The 17481-nt window shown below is 40.9% G+C and overlaps 1 protein-coding gene across 1 annotated transcript in view; it reads left to right on the top strand.

Moving 5' to 3' along the window:
* The first annotated feature begins 870 nt into the window (after positions 1 to 870).
* CD8A (CD8a molecule) overlaps positions 871 to 17481 on the top strand; it is a 28490-nt gene continuing 11879 nt past the window's right edge. The window contains exons 1-4 of the mRNA XM_040419273.1: positions 871 to 963; positions 8241 to 8591; positions 8669 to 8746; positions 16690 to 16806. Of these exons, the coding sequence (XP_040275207.1) occupies positions 903 to 963; positions 8241 to 8591; positions 8669 to 8746; positions 16690 to 16806 (607 nt within the window). The 5' untranslated portion in view covers positions 871 to 902. The remainder of the gene's footprint in view (positions 964 to 8240; positions 8592 to 8668; positions 8747 to 16689; positions 16807 to 17481) is intronic.

Here is a 17481-nt window from a genome sequence, read left to right as displayed (position 1 = left end):
AGCTTCTTTGGAAAATGAAAGTTGGAATCTGATTGGGTGCTATGGACAACTAATTCAGTTTTCCTTTACACCACTTTGCTAAATCTCCACCAATATATTTAAAATCCACTTATTTAAGATCTATCTGTTGAGGATCCTTCTCTGTAGGTTCTGTCTACTTAAGGGGGTTGTGCGGGTTTCAGCTGAACCCGGACATATCCCCTTCTTCCCCCAGGCAGCCCCTCTGAGATGATCATCAGAACATTTAATGTGCTGACCCGCGCAAGGCAAGGGCTTTTTCATTAGATCTGATGACGTACCGGGTCTCAGCTAAACAGTGGCTTCTACCTAGCAGTGTTCCCGGTGATGTCACCAGCACTAATGGGCGGGCTTTAGCACTGTCCTAGCCTGTAAAACAGCTAGGGCAGCACTAAAGCCCGCCCATCAGTCACCGGGAATACTGCTAGGTGGGAGCCTCCGCCTAGCAGTGTAAGTTTGTACAGCGCAGAGCAAGGAAGAAATGCTCCAATGCTTATCTCAGAGGGGCTGCCTGGGTGAAGAAGAGGATATGTCCGAGTTCAGCTCTGAACCCAGACAACCCCTTTAAAATAAACCCCTTTAAGATACATCTATTTACAATTCATCTGTCTAGGATCCATCTATATAGGGCCCATTTATTTAGGGCACATGTATGTAGGATGTATTTAGAGTCTATCTACACTGCTAGAACACTGTAGTATTCCCTGGTCTATATTGATGAGTACCTAATATTATTTTATGTACTCTGTATTATCTTTCACTTTGTTTTCTGCATTTTTACAGTTCATCTTTGTGTGTCTGACATCACATCCTCTCTAGTGCTGAGACCCCAGGTGTGTGAATCATGTCCTGTACTGTCAGTCGGCGAGGACTGCAGCCCCGTAATGGTCTCTCACACTATGTTAGCCATCACCTCTCTCACAGTTTTTCTCTGCCTCTTCCTATGTAAGTCACATTTCTAATTATCAATTTCCATAATTATTTTGCAGGAACAAAATTATTATTTCTTTTATATTAAAGGTGTCTCCGATGAAGATTTTAATATAGTATATGTTGTTTCTTGTATTTTTTTTATAGTTGCGTTTTGCTTTTTTATTTTTCAACTTTTTTTCAGCTTTTTTTTTATGCTTCTGCTTTTGAGTAATAAAATATTTTGACAGTGGCAAAAAACGCTGCCTTGTGAATTTGCCTATTACTGTTTAATATACAACTGTCTATGCAAATTCTCTCTATAAAAAATGTATAAGCAACAGGAAATGAATAGCTTTTTATGACAGAATGTTGCTTTTAGAGGAATATTTTGGTGCTGTATAAATATTTTTTAAATTTTTTCAATTAAATATTATTCACGTAAATTATTACTGCAGTAAGTAAAGACAGAAAAAATGCTAATTCTCTCCTTTCATTTCATCATTTAGTAATTACAGAAAATAATGGATCCACATAAAATCTCGGAGACACTAATAATAATTATGAAAATGTTTAGTATTTTTTGCATGAGTTGATATCATTATGCAGTATATTCAATAGGTATTATTGTGCATGTTTACATCACTGGGGAGAGGGGAATAAGTATGCCATCGGGAGACAACTGGAAGACCATCCACCCCGTACCTCGTAAGATAGTCAGCCCATACTGCCAGGTTTTGCAAATGATTTGCATACATGAACTCCATAAAAATATATATCTTTCCTTCAGGCTTGAGTTTATGGATTTTTTTTTTTACATGTTCTTTGTTGTTAGAAATTTTCATTTAAAGTTTTGCATGGGTTCCATGAGACAGTATCATAAATAATAGACCTAAGCTGATCATTTTAGATTAAAGATCTGGCTTGATCAGCTGACTATTCTATATGTAGAGGGGGTCTGAGTATCCCCCCATGACATGGGAAAGTTGGACCGAATATGGGCATTTCGCACTATCTCATGAAATAAAAATGGTTGGCCAATTTAACCCTGGGTGTTGATAGTAGAGTCATGAGAAATACAGTAGATGTGTCATCGTTTGTCGTACAGCTATATCATGAATAGGACAAGCTTTAGATACACAAGTTTAGCAGAACACTGTCTCTGGAGATGTCTATAGCTATGACGGATTGATGAAGTCTCTCAATCTTAAATAATATCTCATTGTATCACTGGAATTCTCAAATGATGGTAAATAGGAGTATATCTTGCCTCACTACAAAGATGGCACAAGGAGGTAGATGCAGAACATTACAGCTGATTGGAGTTGATTGGAATGGTCAAAAGTTTACATAGAGGCAAGGAAGTCCAAGAGCAAACCACCTGCTCGTTTGAGGCCCATCTCCTTTTCATTACCTTTAGGTTAATACTCCACAATAAATAGTGGTAGGTTGTGGTGGCTCACTAGCAAGTAGTTAAGGTATGGTGCTGCAAGCTCATATAGAGGGAATCACCCCACCCTCTCTTAAAGGCAAATGAAGTAATAGAGTAATGAGCGAGCACTCATACACTTGGCAACCAAATTGACATGTGCAGAAAATATTTATTATATCCCCATAAAATACAAGTAATAAAATTTATAAGAACAATGTAGCAATAATATACAACATTACAGTCACATATTGTGGTAGATATGATCAACACTATATTCATATGACTCAATAGTGTCGATAAATTCAATAATATATATCACACCAAGAAACTTCAAGTATATGCTGTTATTTGGGAAGAGGGGGTATTATCTTCTAGCGCTCTATCCCAATTTGGGAAACTGAATGTCACTGAAAATGTTGTAGGTGTATTCACTGGGAGCGCAATATGTTCATAAAGTGTCCACAGGAATCCTGATAATGTGAAAAGTCTCTTATAGCTGATCCTTTTAAGCTCGATATGAGCTTTGGATTGGAGAAAACTTTAAATCGATGTTTGGCTTACCGTCTAGCGTCTGCTGTCTCCCTATTGCTTCAATGGAGCTTTAAATATTTGCTGGCTTATTCAGTCGCTCCATACAGCAAGCTGGTTTAAATTTCGCAGGAGTTCCAAAGATCGCAGGAGTTGCCACTCTGTTCTGCAATTTCCTTTGGTGCAGCTTTCGACGATAAGAATAGTTAATCCTTTACTGTAGAGATTTTCTTCTGTATGGCCATACAGTATTATCGGAGGCTTTTCAATGCAGGTACATCACTTGTTTCACCATACGCGTTACGGTCACCACTGAGGAAGGGAGAGTGAATCTACCCGTAACGCGTATGGTGAAACAAGTGATGTACCTGCATTGAAAAGCCTCCGATAACACTGTATGGCCATACAGAAGAAAATCTCTACAGTAAAGGATTAACTATTCTTATCGTCGAAAGCTGCACCAAAGGAAATTGCGGAACAGAGTGGCAACTCCTGCGATCTTTGGAACTCCTGCGAAATTTAAACCAGCTTGCTGTATGGAGCGACTGAATAAGCCAGCAAATATTTAAAGCTCCATTGAAGCAATAGGGAGACAGCAGACGCTAGACGGTAAGCCAAACATCGATTTAAAGTTTTCTCCAATCCAAAGCTCATATCGAGCTTAAAAGGATCAGCTATAAGAGACTTTTCACATTATCAGGATTCCTGTGGACACTTTATGAACATATTGCGCTCCCAGTGAATACACCTACAACATTTTCAGTGACATTCAGTTTCCCAAATTGGGATAGAGCGCTAGAAGATAATACCCCCTCTTCCCAAATAACAGCATATACTTGAAGTTTCTTGGTGTGATATATATTATTGAATTTATCGACACTATTGAGTCATATGAATATAGTGTTGATCATATCTACCACAATATAAGTGACTGTAATGTTGTATATTATTGCTACATTGTTCTTATAAATTTTATTACTTGTATTTTATGGGGATATAATAAATATTTTCTGCACATGTCAATTTGGTTGCCAAGTGTATGAGTGCTTGCTCATTACTCTATTAATACTCCACAATACCAACTATAATAAAGGTCAACCTGGTCACTCCCTTGAACACCGTAGCAGCCATATGGTTTACCCCTATGATATATATATATATCGTTGGAATGTTGAAGCTGAGGATACTTCTTTGAATGCTTCCCTAAGGTTGCCCATGCACGTTTAGGTTTTGTTCAAAGTTTTCGATACAATTTTGAAGCTGAAACCAGGTGTAGATTGCACAAGGAGATAACATCTAAAATTCAGATTCTTCTTTTCATCTATTTTGAATCCTTTCCTGGTTTTAGCTTCAAAACGACATCATAAACTCTTATTTTATGCCATAAAAGTTATTGCTATTAAGTGGATTTTCCGTCATCCCCTTTTGAAAACGTTTGGATTCAATACCCAAAAAATAAGAATTATTATGGACTTGAAAAAGCAGATTATTGCGAGAGGGGGTTTTGTGCCTTTCCCGTAGCGTTAGTTGGAGGGGGTGGATTAAATAGATTATAATACCATGATGTGATATTTTATGTTTGCATGATGGTTTTATTGAACTATATACTGCAAATTTTCTATGTGGTAAGAATTATGGAAAATATAATATAAAAAAAGCTGTAACAATTAATGATCTATCATGATAGAGTCCAGATATGATCATTTACACCAAACAGTACCATTATTTGACCTGCTTATCAAAGCTTTTAATTTTTGATTTTTGATAGTAGATGAAAATTTACTGCTAAATCAATTGCCATGATATTTAGATTCCCCCATGAAAAATCCCTCTCGTCATTTCAAAAATTCACCCCTTTATTATTCAGTCAGTGACGACTCTATCTTCACAACTTTTGTCAAGTCGTAAATAGAATTTCTTTCTAGAACTGCTTCTATAGAAAACCACAAATGATGTTGTCCATGTTAAAAAATAAATAAAAGAAAAATTCATTCAGTATAACAGGGAACACTTTTGACGGGGCAGGATCTTGATTGCAGGATACTATATTGTGTCTTAGACAACAAGTAACCTTGGGCTTGGATGTGTGAACAGGATCTTTATAAAATCTTTTAAAAATAAAATCCATTGAGATATAGTAAAAATAAAACACATCGAATGAGCATGCTTAACTTAAAGGGGCTCTCTGGGCTTTTTCATATTGATGACCTATCCTCAGGATAGGTCATCAATATCAGAGCAGTGGGGGTCCAACACCCGGGACCCCCAGCAATCAGATGTTTGAGGAGATTGCACGCACAGTGCGCACATGCCATCTCCCTTCTCTCTTCTTGTCCGCTGCTGCTGTTCTATAGACATACAGCGGAGAGCCGGAAGAGGGCATGTGCACACAGTGCGCTGTCTCCTCAAACAGCTGATCGGCGGGGGTGCAGGGTCTCAGACTCCCGCTGATCTGATATTGATGACCTATCCTGAGAATAGGTCATCAATAATAAAAAGCCCAGACAACCTCTTTAAGTAGTGATCAGCATCAGACTGGCCTACCAGAGGATCCTAAGGTGAGTTGAGGCTCTGAAACCATAGTGGGCACCAAACTTCTAGAAGAAAAAAATACATTTGGAGACACCTTTGGAGTCCATAATGAGTTACCGTATTTTTCGCCCTATAAGACGCACACCAGTGCGTCTTATGGGGCAGATGCTGCAATTTACAATGATACACGGCTGCTGCGATGCCGCACAGCGGGTCAGCGGATGTATCAACTGAGAGAGAGGAGGGGCTGGGGGCCGGCATCTGGATTAGGAATAACAGCGGGGACGCGTCGCACACCCATTCTCCCGGCCTGCCTCTTCCCTCCTCTCTGCTATGGAACTTAGTTGTAAGTAATACAGCTGGATTACACATGATTATTATATCTTAACAATGCAGGTTAGATAACATTATATAACAGTGAGTGGGGCCGGTGCATTAGAATACAGGGACTACGCCGGTCCCCGCTGTCATTCCTAATCCAGATGCCGGCCCCCAGCCCCTGTGATGGGGTCATTCACACTGCAGAGACACTGTTATGAGGGGGATCTGTGGATGGCACATAGCATAAGATGCTATGTATGTGTCATCTATAGACCCCCCCCATAGCAGTGTCATCCATAGACCCCCCCATAGCAGTGTCATCCACAGATGTCCCCATAGCAGTGCCATCCAGAGATCCCCCATAACAGTGCCATCCAGAAATCCCCTTCATAACAGTGTGTCACCCACAGATCCCCCATAACAGTGTGTCATCTACAGATCCCAAATAACAGTGTCCTCCACAGATCCCTTATAACAGTGTGTCATCCACAGATCCCCCATAATAGTGTCATCCACAGACCACCATTAGTTCAAAACCCACCAAAAGCACACCTTTTGGTTCAAATTTTTTTTTTTCTTATTTTCCTCCTCAAAAACCTAGGTGCATCTTATGGGCAGGTGCGTCTTATAGGGTGAAAAATACGGTATATCTCATTGAATCAAAATTTATTTGACTTTATTGTTGAATGAGCCCTGAGAATAATTTTCTCTGGTAGGCCTAAGAAACCTCAGTCGAACACTGATAGCAATGAAAACTCCTGCTGGAGAGAGCTTCTGAGTTGTCTGGTAGACCCTGATGACCATTCCTTCACATGAGGAAAGAAGAGTGGTTGTGTTGGATTATTAATTGGCTGGAGCTCTGTTGTTTCTAAATTGAGATGAGGTCCGAGATCAGTGTATAAGTTTAACTAAGCCAAGCCGTTATTGCATGTTATATACATAAGCCCTTGCTCTTCTTTGGGCCCCCTTACCTCCTTTTTTTCCTCGAAGAAAAATTACTTAACAATTGTTAACAGCAACCAAGCTCATCATCTTATAAAACTTGAGCTCCACAGAAGCACCCTTATAAAATACACAGAACAGATTTATTAATTAGAAGAGCTAGCTAGATGGCACTCATGAGAAATTCCAGTCCTTCTGGCAACCATAGCGAATGTTCTGCTCCTTCAAACCTAGCAGCTCCTTACATAAAGTGACATAGCCATCAAAATCCTCCAGCCTTATTTAAGCAACCTTGCCAACCATAATTTTAAGTCTTTGACCTGACAGTCCGATGCTGGGACCACCATCAATTCCAAGAATAGCGCTCCATCAATCCCATAAAGATGAATGACGCAGCATTCATTCCCTCATTCTCAGGATTAGTGGGGGTTCCAGCAGTCAGACATTTCAATCCAATATTTTAGTGATGAGCGGCAGGGGTCATATTCGAATTCGTGATATTTCGTGAATATTTTGTAGAATATTTGTCGAATATTCGCGAATTCGAATATTCGTTATATTCTACATTCTTTTTTTTTTACTCGAAAAATCGGCAAGGTAAAGATCGTGTAATATGCGAATGTTACGCGATCAATACAGGTGTGGGTCAAAAACAAATATATAGCACTCACTATAGAATATAGTTCTATATATATTTGTTTTTTAGAATATTCGTCATTTTTTCGTCATGATTCGTCATGATTCCTCCCTGCTTAAGTTGCTTGTCAAAATATTAGCAAATTCTCGAAATGCCGATATTCGCGATTAAAATTCGTAATTCGAATATTCGCGCTCAATGCTACAATATTTATCACCTTGTGGATAGGTGATAAATACTTTTTATAGAATAAACCCTTTAATAAAAATATATTTGCCTCACCAGAAAAAAAGCCACCCGGCCTGACTTCTCAGCCCCCAGCAATCACCATTAGAACCCAGATCTGATTTCACATTTTCATTAGGCACCATGTAATGCTAAATTTTCAAAATTTTCCATATAAAAAAAAACATTGTTGGTATCATAACATTGTTATTTATTTACATATTTTTATATATGTATTTCTTTTATATATTTGTATTTATTGCTTTTTTTTACATTATTTTATTTATTTTATCACAAATGTTTATTTTGTTTTACAAAGCAACAATGTAATGTCATATATCTACTGTATACCTGAATCCATTAGGACAGGGATGCACAACTTGTGGCCCTCCAGCTGTTGCAAAACTACAACTTCCAGCATGCCTGGACAGCCTACACCTATCAGGGCATGTTGGGAGTTGTAGTTTTGCAACAGCTGGAGGGCCGCGGGTTGGGCATCCCTGCATTACCTGTAGGAGATGTACTTGGAATCCAAGTTATTGCCCCTCACTTGATCTCGTGGGTTCAGCTGCTGTGCCAGGGGGATCAACATGATGGCCATGCTGGCTCCTGCTTGTGGCAAGCATACGCATCTATCTGATAACCACAAAAGCAACAACAATATTAATAATTAGATGTCACATGCATCTCTTTTAGGCACTCATCAGTTAAAGCTTACCAGCAATCCTTTGCAGAGGGGCAGCTCAGGGTCTATGGTATTGAACTGTCAAGGGGAATCCAGAGAAGCCACTGATGTTGGGGTGTTCTGGTTCCGTCAGAAGAAAGGGGCCACATATCCAGAATCTATTCTATTTCTCAGCAACTTAAACAAACCAATATACAGGGATCCAAGTGACAGCAACCGTTTCAAAGCAAAAATGTCAGGAAGTTTGTTCACCTTGGTCATTGAGAGATTTGATGAGAAGGACCAAGGAACCTACTATTGTCTGATCAATAAAAATGCTGTGCTAACGTTCAGCCCGGGCCTCCAGCTCATCTATCCTGAAGGTAACCATGTTCACAAATTATGTGTGTTTAAAGGATGAAAACACATTGGTTTAATTCATCCAATTTTTCTTCTCTAGTAACGACACAGAAACCAAGGACAACAAAAGCCACCGCTAGAACGACAGAGTCAGGAGGTTCATGTAATTGTATCACAGGTATATGCTTCTGTATAAATGGAAGGGCATTGGGTTCTGGGTGTTGTGGCTTTGTCTTAACCTGAGATATTTTCATATCTATCATCATCCATCTTTATATCTACCTTTTATTTATCTCATATCTATCTACAAAAAAAATGAGGTAGCACTCCAGCTTGGGTGAAAGGGTGGTGGTCCACAACTCTGTCATCCAAGCTGCCTCATTTCTTTTTGTGGATATTCTTGGACCATCAGCCAATGGTCAGCACATCTTCATCCCCTTGTGACAGTGTTGTTGTTACATCTATCTATCTATCTATCTATTATCTATCTATCTATCTATCTATCTATCTATCTATCTATCTATCTATCTATCTATCATCTATCTATTATCTATCATCTATCTATCATCTATCTATCAATATCTATCTATCTATCTATCTATCATATCTGTCTATTAAACATTTTTTTACATTTTTTGGAAGATTTGTGGTTCAGGTCGCAGTTTGTGGTATGAATCGTCATCCAACTATCTATTATCTATCTATCTATTATCTATCTATCTCATATCTATAAAAAAACAATTTTTTTTTTTGCATTTCTTGCATCTTTTGGGAGATTTGTGATTCAGTTCTCAGCAGTTTTTGGTACAATTCGTCATCCTACAATCTATCTATCTATTTATCTCATATCTATCTATTAAAATGTTTTTGTTTTGTTTTGTTTTTTGTATTTTTTACATTTTTGTGAGATTTGTGGTTCAGGTCTTGTCCTGCTTTTTAGTGAATAAGAGGTGTTGAAATGGGTGGAAAAAGAACAAACTGTAGCCGATTACCGTAAATGATCAGAATATTTGAAGGAGAGAAGCAGAGAAGTGCGGTGATATTGTGGGAGGCTGTGACCTGTCCACTTATGTGATGCAGGTTACTAATAACAGGACTGCATATAACAAGGGAACTATCATAAAGTGAGTGGAGATGGAAACGCACATCAGGTCCTAGAAATGATGACGCAACAGGATGGGAGTCTGTTGGTCTTGTGGGAGGCTGTGACGTCCTTTCCCTTAGTTCCCACTAGGTTTTGTTTTCAGTTCCGGAGCTCAAAGAACATATAAGAAGGGGATAATCCCACTTACAGGCACACGGGAGGCTCTTAGAGTCTGCAAAAGCAGTGTAGAAGCAGTTGTTCTATTAGGCTCAGTATCTCAGCTAGCTCTGACACGCACCCACTTCTTCTCAGGCGTCTTCTGAGTCTCTGTTATTAGGGAAAGATCTTGCCTGACAACAGGCAGCCGACTGCAAATTGGGTGGAAGTGAGTAGTGATGGACGAATATCTGCCGGGACGATTCGCAAACGTGATCAAATGTTTGCGAACCGCAAGTTCGCTTCGGGCCCCATTCACTTTAATGGCAGGCGAACCTGAAAAACCTTCTGCTCATATTTGCAGCCAATATAATAACATTTGCAAAGACAGCTGCACTCTGCGGTCTTACTAAACCCTCATACTGATGTTAAAATTGAGAGATTAGCCAACATTTCCTACTGTGGAGGACATTGTTATATTGGTTATCACATCCACATAATTGCTATCTTGTGTAGGATGTCTATTGTGGTACTTGTGGTCCGCTGCGGGCATCCTCCACTGTATGCATTTTTGGGGATCGCCATTAGCAACAGGCTACAAGTGCAGGATTTGCTCCCCTGAATACACATGCACAACTGCATATGGGTTTGAGCACTTCCTGCCTGTTTAACACCAAATACTTACTATAAGTGCACAAATCATCCCACAACATGGACAGTGACATACCAGAGGGCGATCAATAGCAAAAATTCCCACGAAAAAAATGTATTTTAATCAGGGGCCATTTTTATGCGTTTTAAGGGGAAACTCAAAAATGTGCCCTGCTGAAGCCTAGAAATTTTTTATTTTAGGCCAGTGGAGTAGAGGCCCCAAACATTATGCATTCATCGGACAGAAAACATCAAGTCATTATGTGGCTGGAGGTATATTAGACGGTCATTGGATATCAATTTTATTGCAGGCCAGTGGACTACAGACCCCAAAAATTATTCATTCACCATACAGAAAACAACAATTGATAATGTGGCTGGAGGTACATTAGGCGGTCACCGTATAACAATTTTACTGTTGGCCAGTTAGATTACAGGCCCCAAAAATTATGCATTCACCGTACATAAAAGATCAAGTGATTATGTGGCTGTAGGTATACTGTATTAGACGGTCATTGGATAACAATTTTACTGCAGGCCAGTGGAGTACAGGCCCCAAACATTAGGCATTCACCAGACAGAAAACATCAAGTGATTATGTGGCTAGAGGTATATTAGACGGTCATAGGATATCAATTTTACTGCAGGCCAGTACAAATACATGTCAAATGCATATGTTTAAAAGAACTAAAAATATAAAATTGGATTAAAAACATGGCTAACGAAATCCCCCCTCTTGAATAAACCCCAAATGATAATAGGTGAAATTCGATAACACGTGGTCGTCACAGATGTTGAATTCCTCCGAGGCCCCAACAATTAGGCATTCAACGTAGAGAAAAGAGGATTAGGCACTGATCGGCCTGTGACCAGTGTGGCTCTTGGCTTCCAGGCACAACAGCCGCAGCACAGCATGGCAACGCCTCACCTGGGACGTCGAATAGGTTCTGAGGAGCTGGGGGGTGCAGCGGAAGAGGCGGTAGCAGTGGAAAAGGAGGAGTCAGCTGAGGAGGAGATGGAGGATGGAGTAGGAGGAGGAGAAGAAGAGGCAGGCCTGCATGCAATCCGTGGCAGTAACACCAAATCCACACAGGTGCCACGGGTTGCATGCTTGACAGCTGTCAGAAGGTTCACCCAGTGAGCAGTAAAAGTTATGTACCTTCCCTGCCCGTGTTTGCTAGACCACGTGTCTGTGGTCAGATGTATCTTGGCACCAACACTGTGTGCCAGAGATACATTCACTTGCCACTGAACATGGCCATATAGCTCTGGGATGCCCTTTTGGGAGAAATATTTCCTTCCAGGGACCTTCCATTGTGGTGTGCCAATGGCCACAAATTTTCTAAAGGCCTCCGAGTCCACCAGTTTATATGGCAGTAGTTGGCGGGCTAGCAGTTCCGACAAGCCGGCGGTCAGCCGTTGGGCAAGAGGGTTATCCGGCATCATCAACTTTTTACGTTCGAACATTTGGGCCACGGAAGCCTGCCTTTTGCCAGATGAACGTGACGACAGCACGGTGGAAGGTGGAGTGGAGGACAAATGGGAGGAGAGAGGAGAAGGAGAAGAGGCAGGATGTGGAGCGCCGGGAGTGTGGCTTTGTGGGTTCTGACGGCGTTGCTCCCACTGGGCTCGGTGATGGGAGGCCAGGTGCCTTCTTAAGGCGGTCGTCTCTAGGTGAGTGCTGGGCTTACCGCGACTTATGTGTTGACAGCACAGGCTGCAGATGGCAACACTATTGACAGAAGCTGACACGTTAAAAAAAGCCCAATACTGCGGAGCCATGTGCTGGCGTTCTGGGAGCGCCAGATTTGACCGTGCATGGTGGATGGCTCGCTCAAGATACATTTGCAGTCTACTTTTTGCCTCCTGTGCACTGCGAGTTCTGCCTGCTTCTCCTCCCTCTCTGCTGCTCTCCCTTTGAACTCCCCTCCTCTTCCTCTCTTATGGGCACCCAGGTTGCGTCCATCAACACGTCATCATCGTCACCTTCACCACCACTGACATTAGAGATCTCGAAGTAGGCAGCAACAGCGGTGACCACCCTCCTTGGGCTGATCTGGGTACTGTCGTCAGACCACTTGGTGGCAGCCGTTGCTACCTCCTCTTCCTCATCCGATGCCAAGAATGGCTGCGCATCGGTAAGGTCTGGGATTGGATGGGAAAATAATTCCTCTGACTCGAGTGGAGGGGCTATGGTGGTGGTGGTGGTGGTGTATTTGGGGGTGCACACAGCAGAGAGTGAGGAGGGTGCTGATACAGAGGATGAAGATGGTGCAGAAGCTGAAGGCTGAGTGAGCCACTCAACCAACTATGACGTAATCTCACGCACCTTCTCCAACTTCCCACTCAGGCTCCAGCCTGGAGCACCTGCCAGACCCCTACCACCCCTGCGGAATGGCTGCCTCTTTCTCTGCCTGTCATTTTTAAAATGACCCTTTGACAAAGTCCCTATAGAAGAGCAGTATTTGTGGAAGCAGGGATATTTAACCCCTTAACCGCCTCACGTCCGCCCATAGACTATAAACGTCCTATGGGTGGACGTCTATTTCTGACAGCACGTTTTAAAACGTCCTGTCAGAAATAGCAGCTGCACGCTAATCGTGCAGCTGCTGATCGGGTTGCCCGCTGTCAGTGACAGCAGGGCAACCCTAAGACAAGGCAGGGACAGTTCCCAGGTGTCCCTGCCTTCACGATCGCTGCAGACACAGCGTTCACCGAGCGCTGTGTCTGCAGAGCAGGAAGCGCTGTGCGCTTCCTGTTCCGGCCCGGCGGTCATGTGACCGCCGTGACCGGAGTGTGCAGGAGCTGTGTGAGGTCTCTCAGAGACCTCGATCAGCCCTGCTGTGAGGCTGTACAGCGCTGGATTGCTGCTGTACAGCCTCTCTAGGGGTGCATTTGTCCTGTAACTGGGGCTACTATGTCAGCCCCAGTTACAGGAGAAATCAACTGTAAAAAAAAAAGAAAAAGTGAAGCAAATGTCCCCCAGAGGTCTTGTATGACCTTATGGGGGACGAAAAGTGTAAAAAAAAAATAAAAAAAATAAAGGGTTGAAAAAATAAAATAAAATAAAGTTTCACATGTAAAAAAAAAAAAAGTTCCCAAGTTAGGAATAAAAAAAAAAAATTAAAAATAGAAAAAATTAAATAAAATAGACATATTTGGTATTGCCGCATCCGTAAAAACCAGCTCTATAAAAATATCACATGACCTAACCCCTCGAGTGAACACCGTAAAAAAAAAAAAAAAAACTGTCAAAACAAGCAATTTTTGTCACCTTGCATCACAAAAGGTGCAACACCAAGTGATCAAAAACGCGTATGTCCCACAAAATAGTACCAATAAAACCGTCACCTCATCCCGCAAAAAATGAGCCCCTACATAAGAAAATCTCTCAAAAAATAAAAAAACTATAGCTCTCAGAACATGGACACATTAAAACATAATTTTTTTGTTTCAAAAATGCTATTATTGTGTAAAACTTTAATAAATGAGAAAAAGTATACATATTAGGTATCGCCACGTCCGTAACAATCTGCTCTATAAAAATGTCACTTGACTGAACCCCTCAGGTGAACGCTGTAAAAATAAATAAATAGAAACTGTGCTAAAACAACCAATTTTTTGGTCACCTTGCCCCATAAAGTGTTATAATGAATGATCAAAAAATCATATGTACCCAAAAATAGTACTAATAAAACTGGCACCTTATCCCCTAGTTTCCAAAATGGGGTCACTTCTTGGGAGTTTCTACTGTAAGGGTGCATCAGGGGGCTTCAAATGGGACATGGCATCTAAAAACCATGTGGAGTTCCTTTTCTTCTGCGCCCTGCCGTGTGCCCATACAGCAGTTTATGACCACATGTGGGGTGTTTCTGTAAACCGCAGAATCTGGGTAATAAATATTGAGTTTTGTTTGGCTGTTAACCATCGATGTGTTAAAGAAAAAAATTGATTAAAATGGAAAATCTGCCAAAAAAGTGAAATTTAAAAATTTGATCTCCATTTTCCTTTAATTCTTGTGGAACGCCTAAAGGGTTAAAAAAGTTTGTAAAATCGGTTTTGAATACCTTGAGGGGTGTAGTTTCTACAATGGGGTCATTTATGGGGGTATCCACTATGTAGGCTCCACAAAGTGACTTCAGACCTGAACTGGTCCTTATAAAGTGGGTTTTGGCAATTTTCTTATAAATTTGAAGAATTGCTTCTAAACTTCTAAGCCTTCTAACGTCCTAAAAAAATAAAATGACATTTCCAAAATGATGCCAACATAAAGTAGACATATGGGGAATGTTAAATAATAAATATTTTATGAGGTATCACTTTCTGTTTTAAAAGCAGAGAAATTGAAATTTAGAAAATTGCGAATTTTTTAAATTTTTGGGTAAATTTGGGATTTTTTCATAAATAAAGGTGAAATATTTTGACTCAAATTTATGACTATCATGAAGTACAATGTGTCACGAGAAAACAATCTCTGAATGACTTGGATAAATAAAGGCGTTCCAACGTTATTACCACATAAAGTGAGATATGTCAGTTTTGCAAAATTTGGCCTGGTCAGGAAGGGGACAAATGGCCCAGATGGCAGGTGGTTAATGATTATTTGCTGGAGGCAGGTATATCAAACCCCTTAATCATTTTTTTTGGGGGCCACAGGTATATCACACTAGTTGCAATTAGTTTTTCCAATAGCGTTTGTCCCTCTGTATAGCTGCGGTATCTCAGCAGAACCGCACACAACTGCTGCACAATACAAATGCACTATAATATACTTTCTATGTTAGAAAGTATATTATAAGTATATCACACCCCTCTGTATGTGCGTCAGTGGAGTAGAAGTTCGGACCTTTTTTTCGGCGCTGAAGCAGATGGACTCAGGACCCGGATAATATTGATGAAGAAAGGAGTTTTATTCAAAGCCCTCTGTATGTCACACCTATCAATAGCACACCTATACCAGTCCTTAAAAGGACTTTTGTGGCCCTATTAGCTAGCCTTTGGTGTCCCTAACAGTCTGTCCCTGCCCCACACAGCAACCTCTCCCTACACTGGCAAAAGACTGAATGTAAAATGGCGGCCAGATCGGGTTTATTTATAAGGTAGGGGGTATGTCCATGTGCTGAAACGTCTCAATTGGCTGTCCTGTCCCACCTGATGGATGTGTCATGGGTCAAAGTTCTGCACAATGCAAAAGAATATGGCGCTGGTGGACATTGCCATATGTTGGCCTGTTCGGCGAATCGTGAACGAGCAAAGTTCGCCGCAAAACTACCGCTGGGCGAACCGCAAGGCCATCTCTAGAAGTGAGACCCCTAGTTGGCATGATCAGCTTTTTTCAGGTGGATGCAGGCAGATTTTTTCAATTAAGTGAATTAGAAATTTGCTAGTTACACCATTCTCTATTAAATAAAATGAAATTTTGTGAAAGTACAGTGACTCATTCAATGGGCTGTGTCTGGCATTGTATCATTCAAGTGAATAGGACTGTGCTGCAATACCAGGCATAGCCACAGGACGAGAGTGGCGCTGTTCTTGAGAAACCTATTTGTGATATACCTTGTGAAAAAAGTCCATACATGAAAATATAGAAATGATAATTGTAGGAAGGCGCAACGGTCCGTCATTGACGGAAGGTATGTGTCACCGAGGTTCCTGGCCTCAGTGAAGTAGGAGCCGGTAATTTCAGGTGTCAGCGGCAGCTAATGCTGATTGACACTTTGCTATTTTAGTATGGCTGTATAGCTGATCCGGGACGGCTCTTACTGGGAGTAGCCAAAGTGATGGGTGGGTGACTACTCCCCACGTTCCAGGCCGGGTCTTGACTGGCCTATAAAAAACCCAGCCAGCAGCCTCAGCTATGAGTGGATTACTCCTCTCTGACAGTGGAGCTCTGTCAGTCTCTGTGTTGGGACCTGGGAGTTTGGCCCTGGATTAAGCTCTGCTACCTTGTTGGTGTGAAAGCAGGTGGATTCAGCTTTGTCCAAGGACTTCTTCTTTGCCGCATGGTGTGAACGAACACCAGAATCACAAGGTGACTGTTTTCCTTGAAGCAGACTTTTTGTTTGGTCATTTACTTAATGTGTGAATAAACACTGAACTGTTTAATTCAGACTTTGTTGTTGCCTCTATACTGCGTCCGCTAACCTGCCTACCAGAGCGAATCCCCACATAATATAAACCCATTGTGTAAAGCATGTCATTAATACACATTTCTTTCTTTTATTAACCAGATAAACAGCCTGAATCGCTGGGTTTACCGTGTGACCTGTATGTATGGGCTCCTCTGGCAGGAATATGTGGAGTTTTTCTTATCTGTCTTCTCATCACTTCCATAATGCTCTGCTGCCGTAAGATATTTTCTATCTATAGATATATCCATATAAATATATTAGATATCTATACGTTTTCACATTTCCACTCAGGACCCCAGTCTATGATTGGACAGAGCCAGTAACATAGATCTGCTATTGCTCTGTTACAAAAATGATTTATTTCAGTGTTTGGACCAGTTATTTTAGAACGACATAATCAATATTTATTTAATTTTGTCCAAAACTATGTCCTTCTGAATTTCATCATAACAGCTACTCATGAATATTTATTATGAGTACCGCCCCTGCTTAGTCCTCTTCAAATACATAATTTTGTAGCTTCCCCCGTATGCTGACAGCTCATTGGTCTGTCCCAAGCTGAACATCAATGAATGTGATTGGTGAAGCTCCTATGGAATGCTTTAAACTGAAACAAACAAAAAAAACTGCAAAAAAACAACAAACAGACAAAAAACTGTTCAACATGAAAGAAAAGAAATAAGAGGCCATTTAACAATATATTGTCATAAACTGACAAACTAGAAATTAAAGACTGTGTACATCTTCGAGGGGAATTTACTTATTTTGAGCTAAAAATAATTTCTTCAATTCGTCTTTATAAAAAATATGGAATCCTTTTTTTCTGTATAGAGCTGAGATGCTGTAGTACCAGCCTCTGGATTTTCTGTCTTTTCCGTCAGACCAGGAGCA

Source organism: Bufo bufo, chromosome 2, assembly GCF_905171765.1.
Source record: "Bufo bufo chromosome 2, aBufBuf1.1, whole genome shotgun sequence".
Taxonomy (NCBI): Eukaryota; Metazoa; Chordata; class Amphibia; order Anura; family Bufonidae; genus Bufo; species Bufo bufo.
This window is presented reverse-complemented; position numbering and strand designations above follow the sequence as displayed.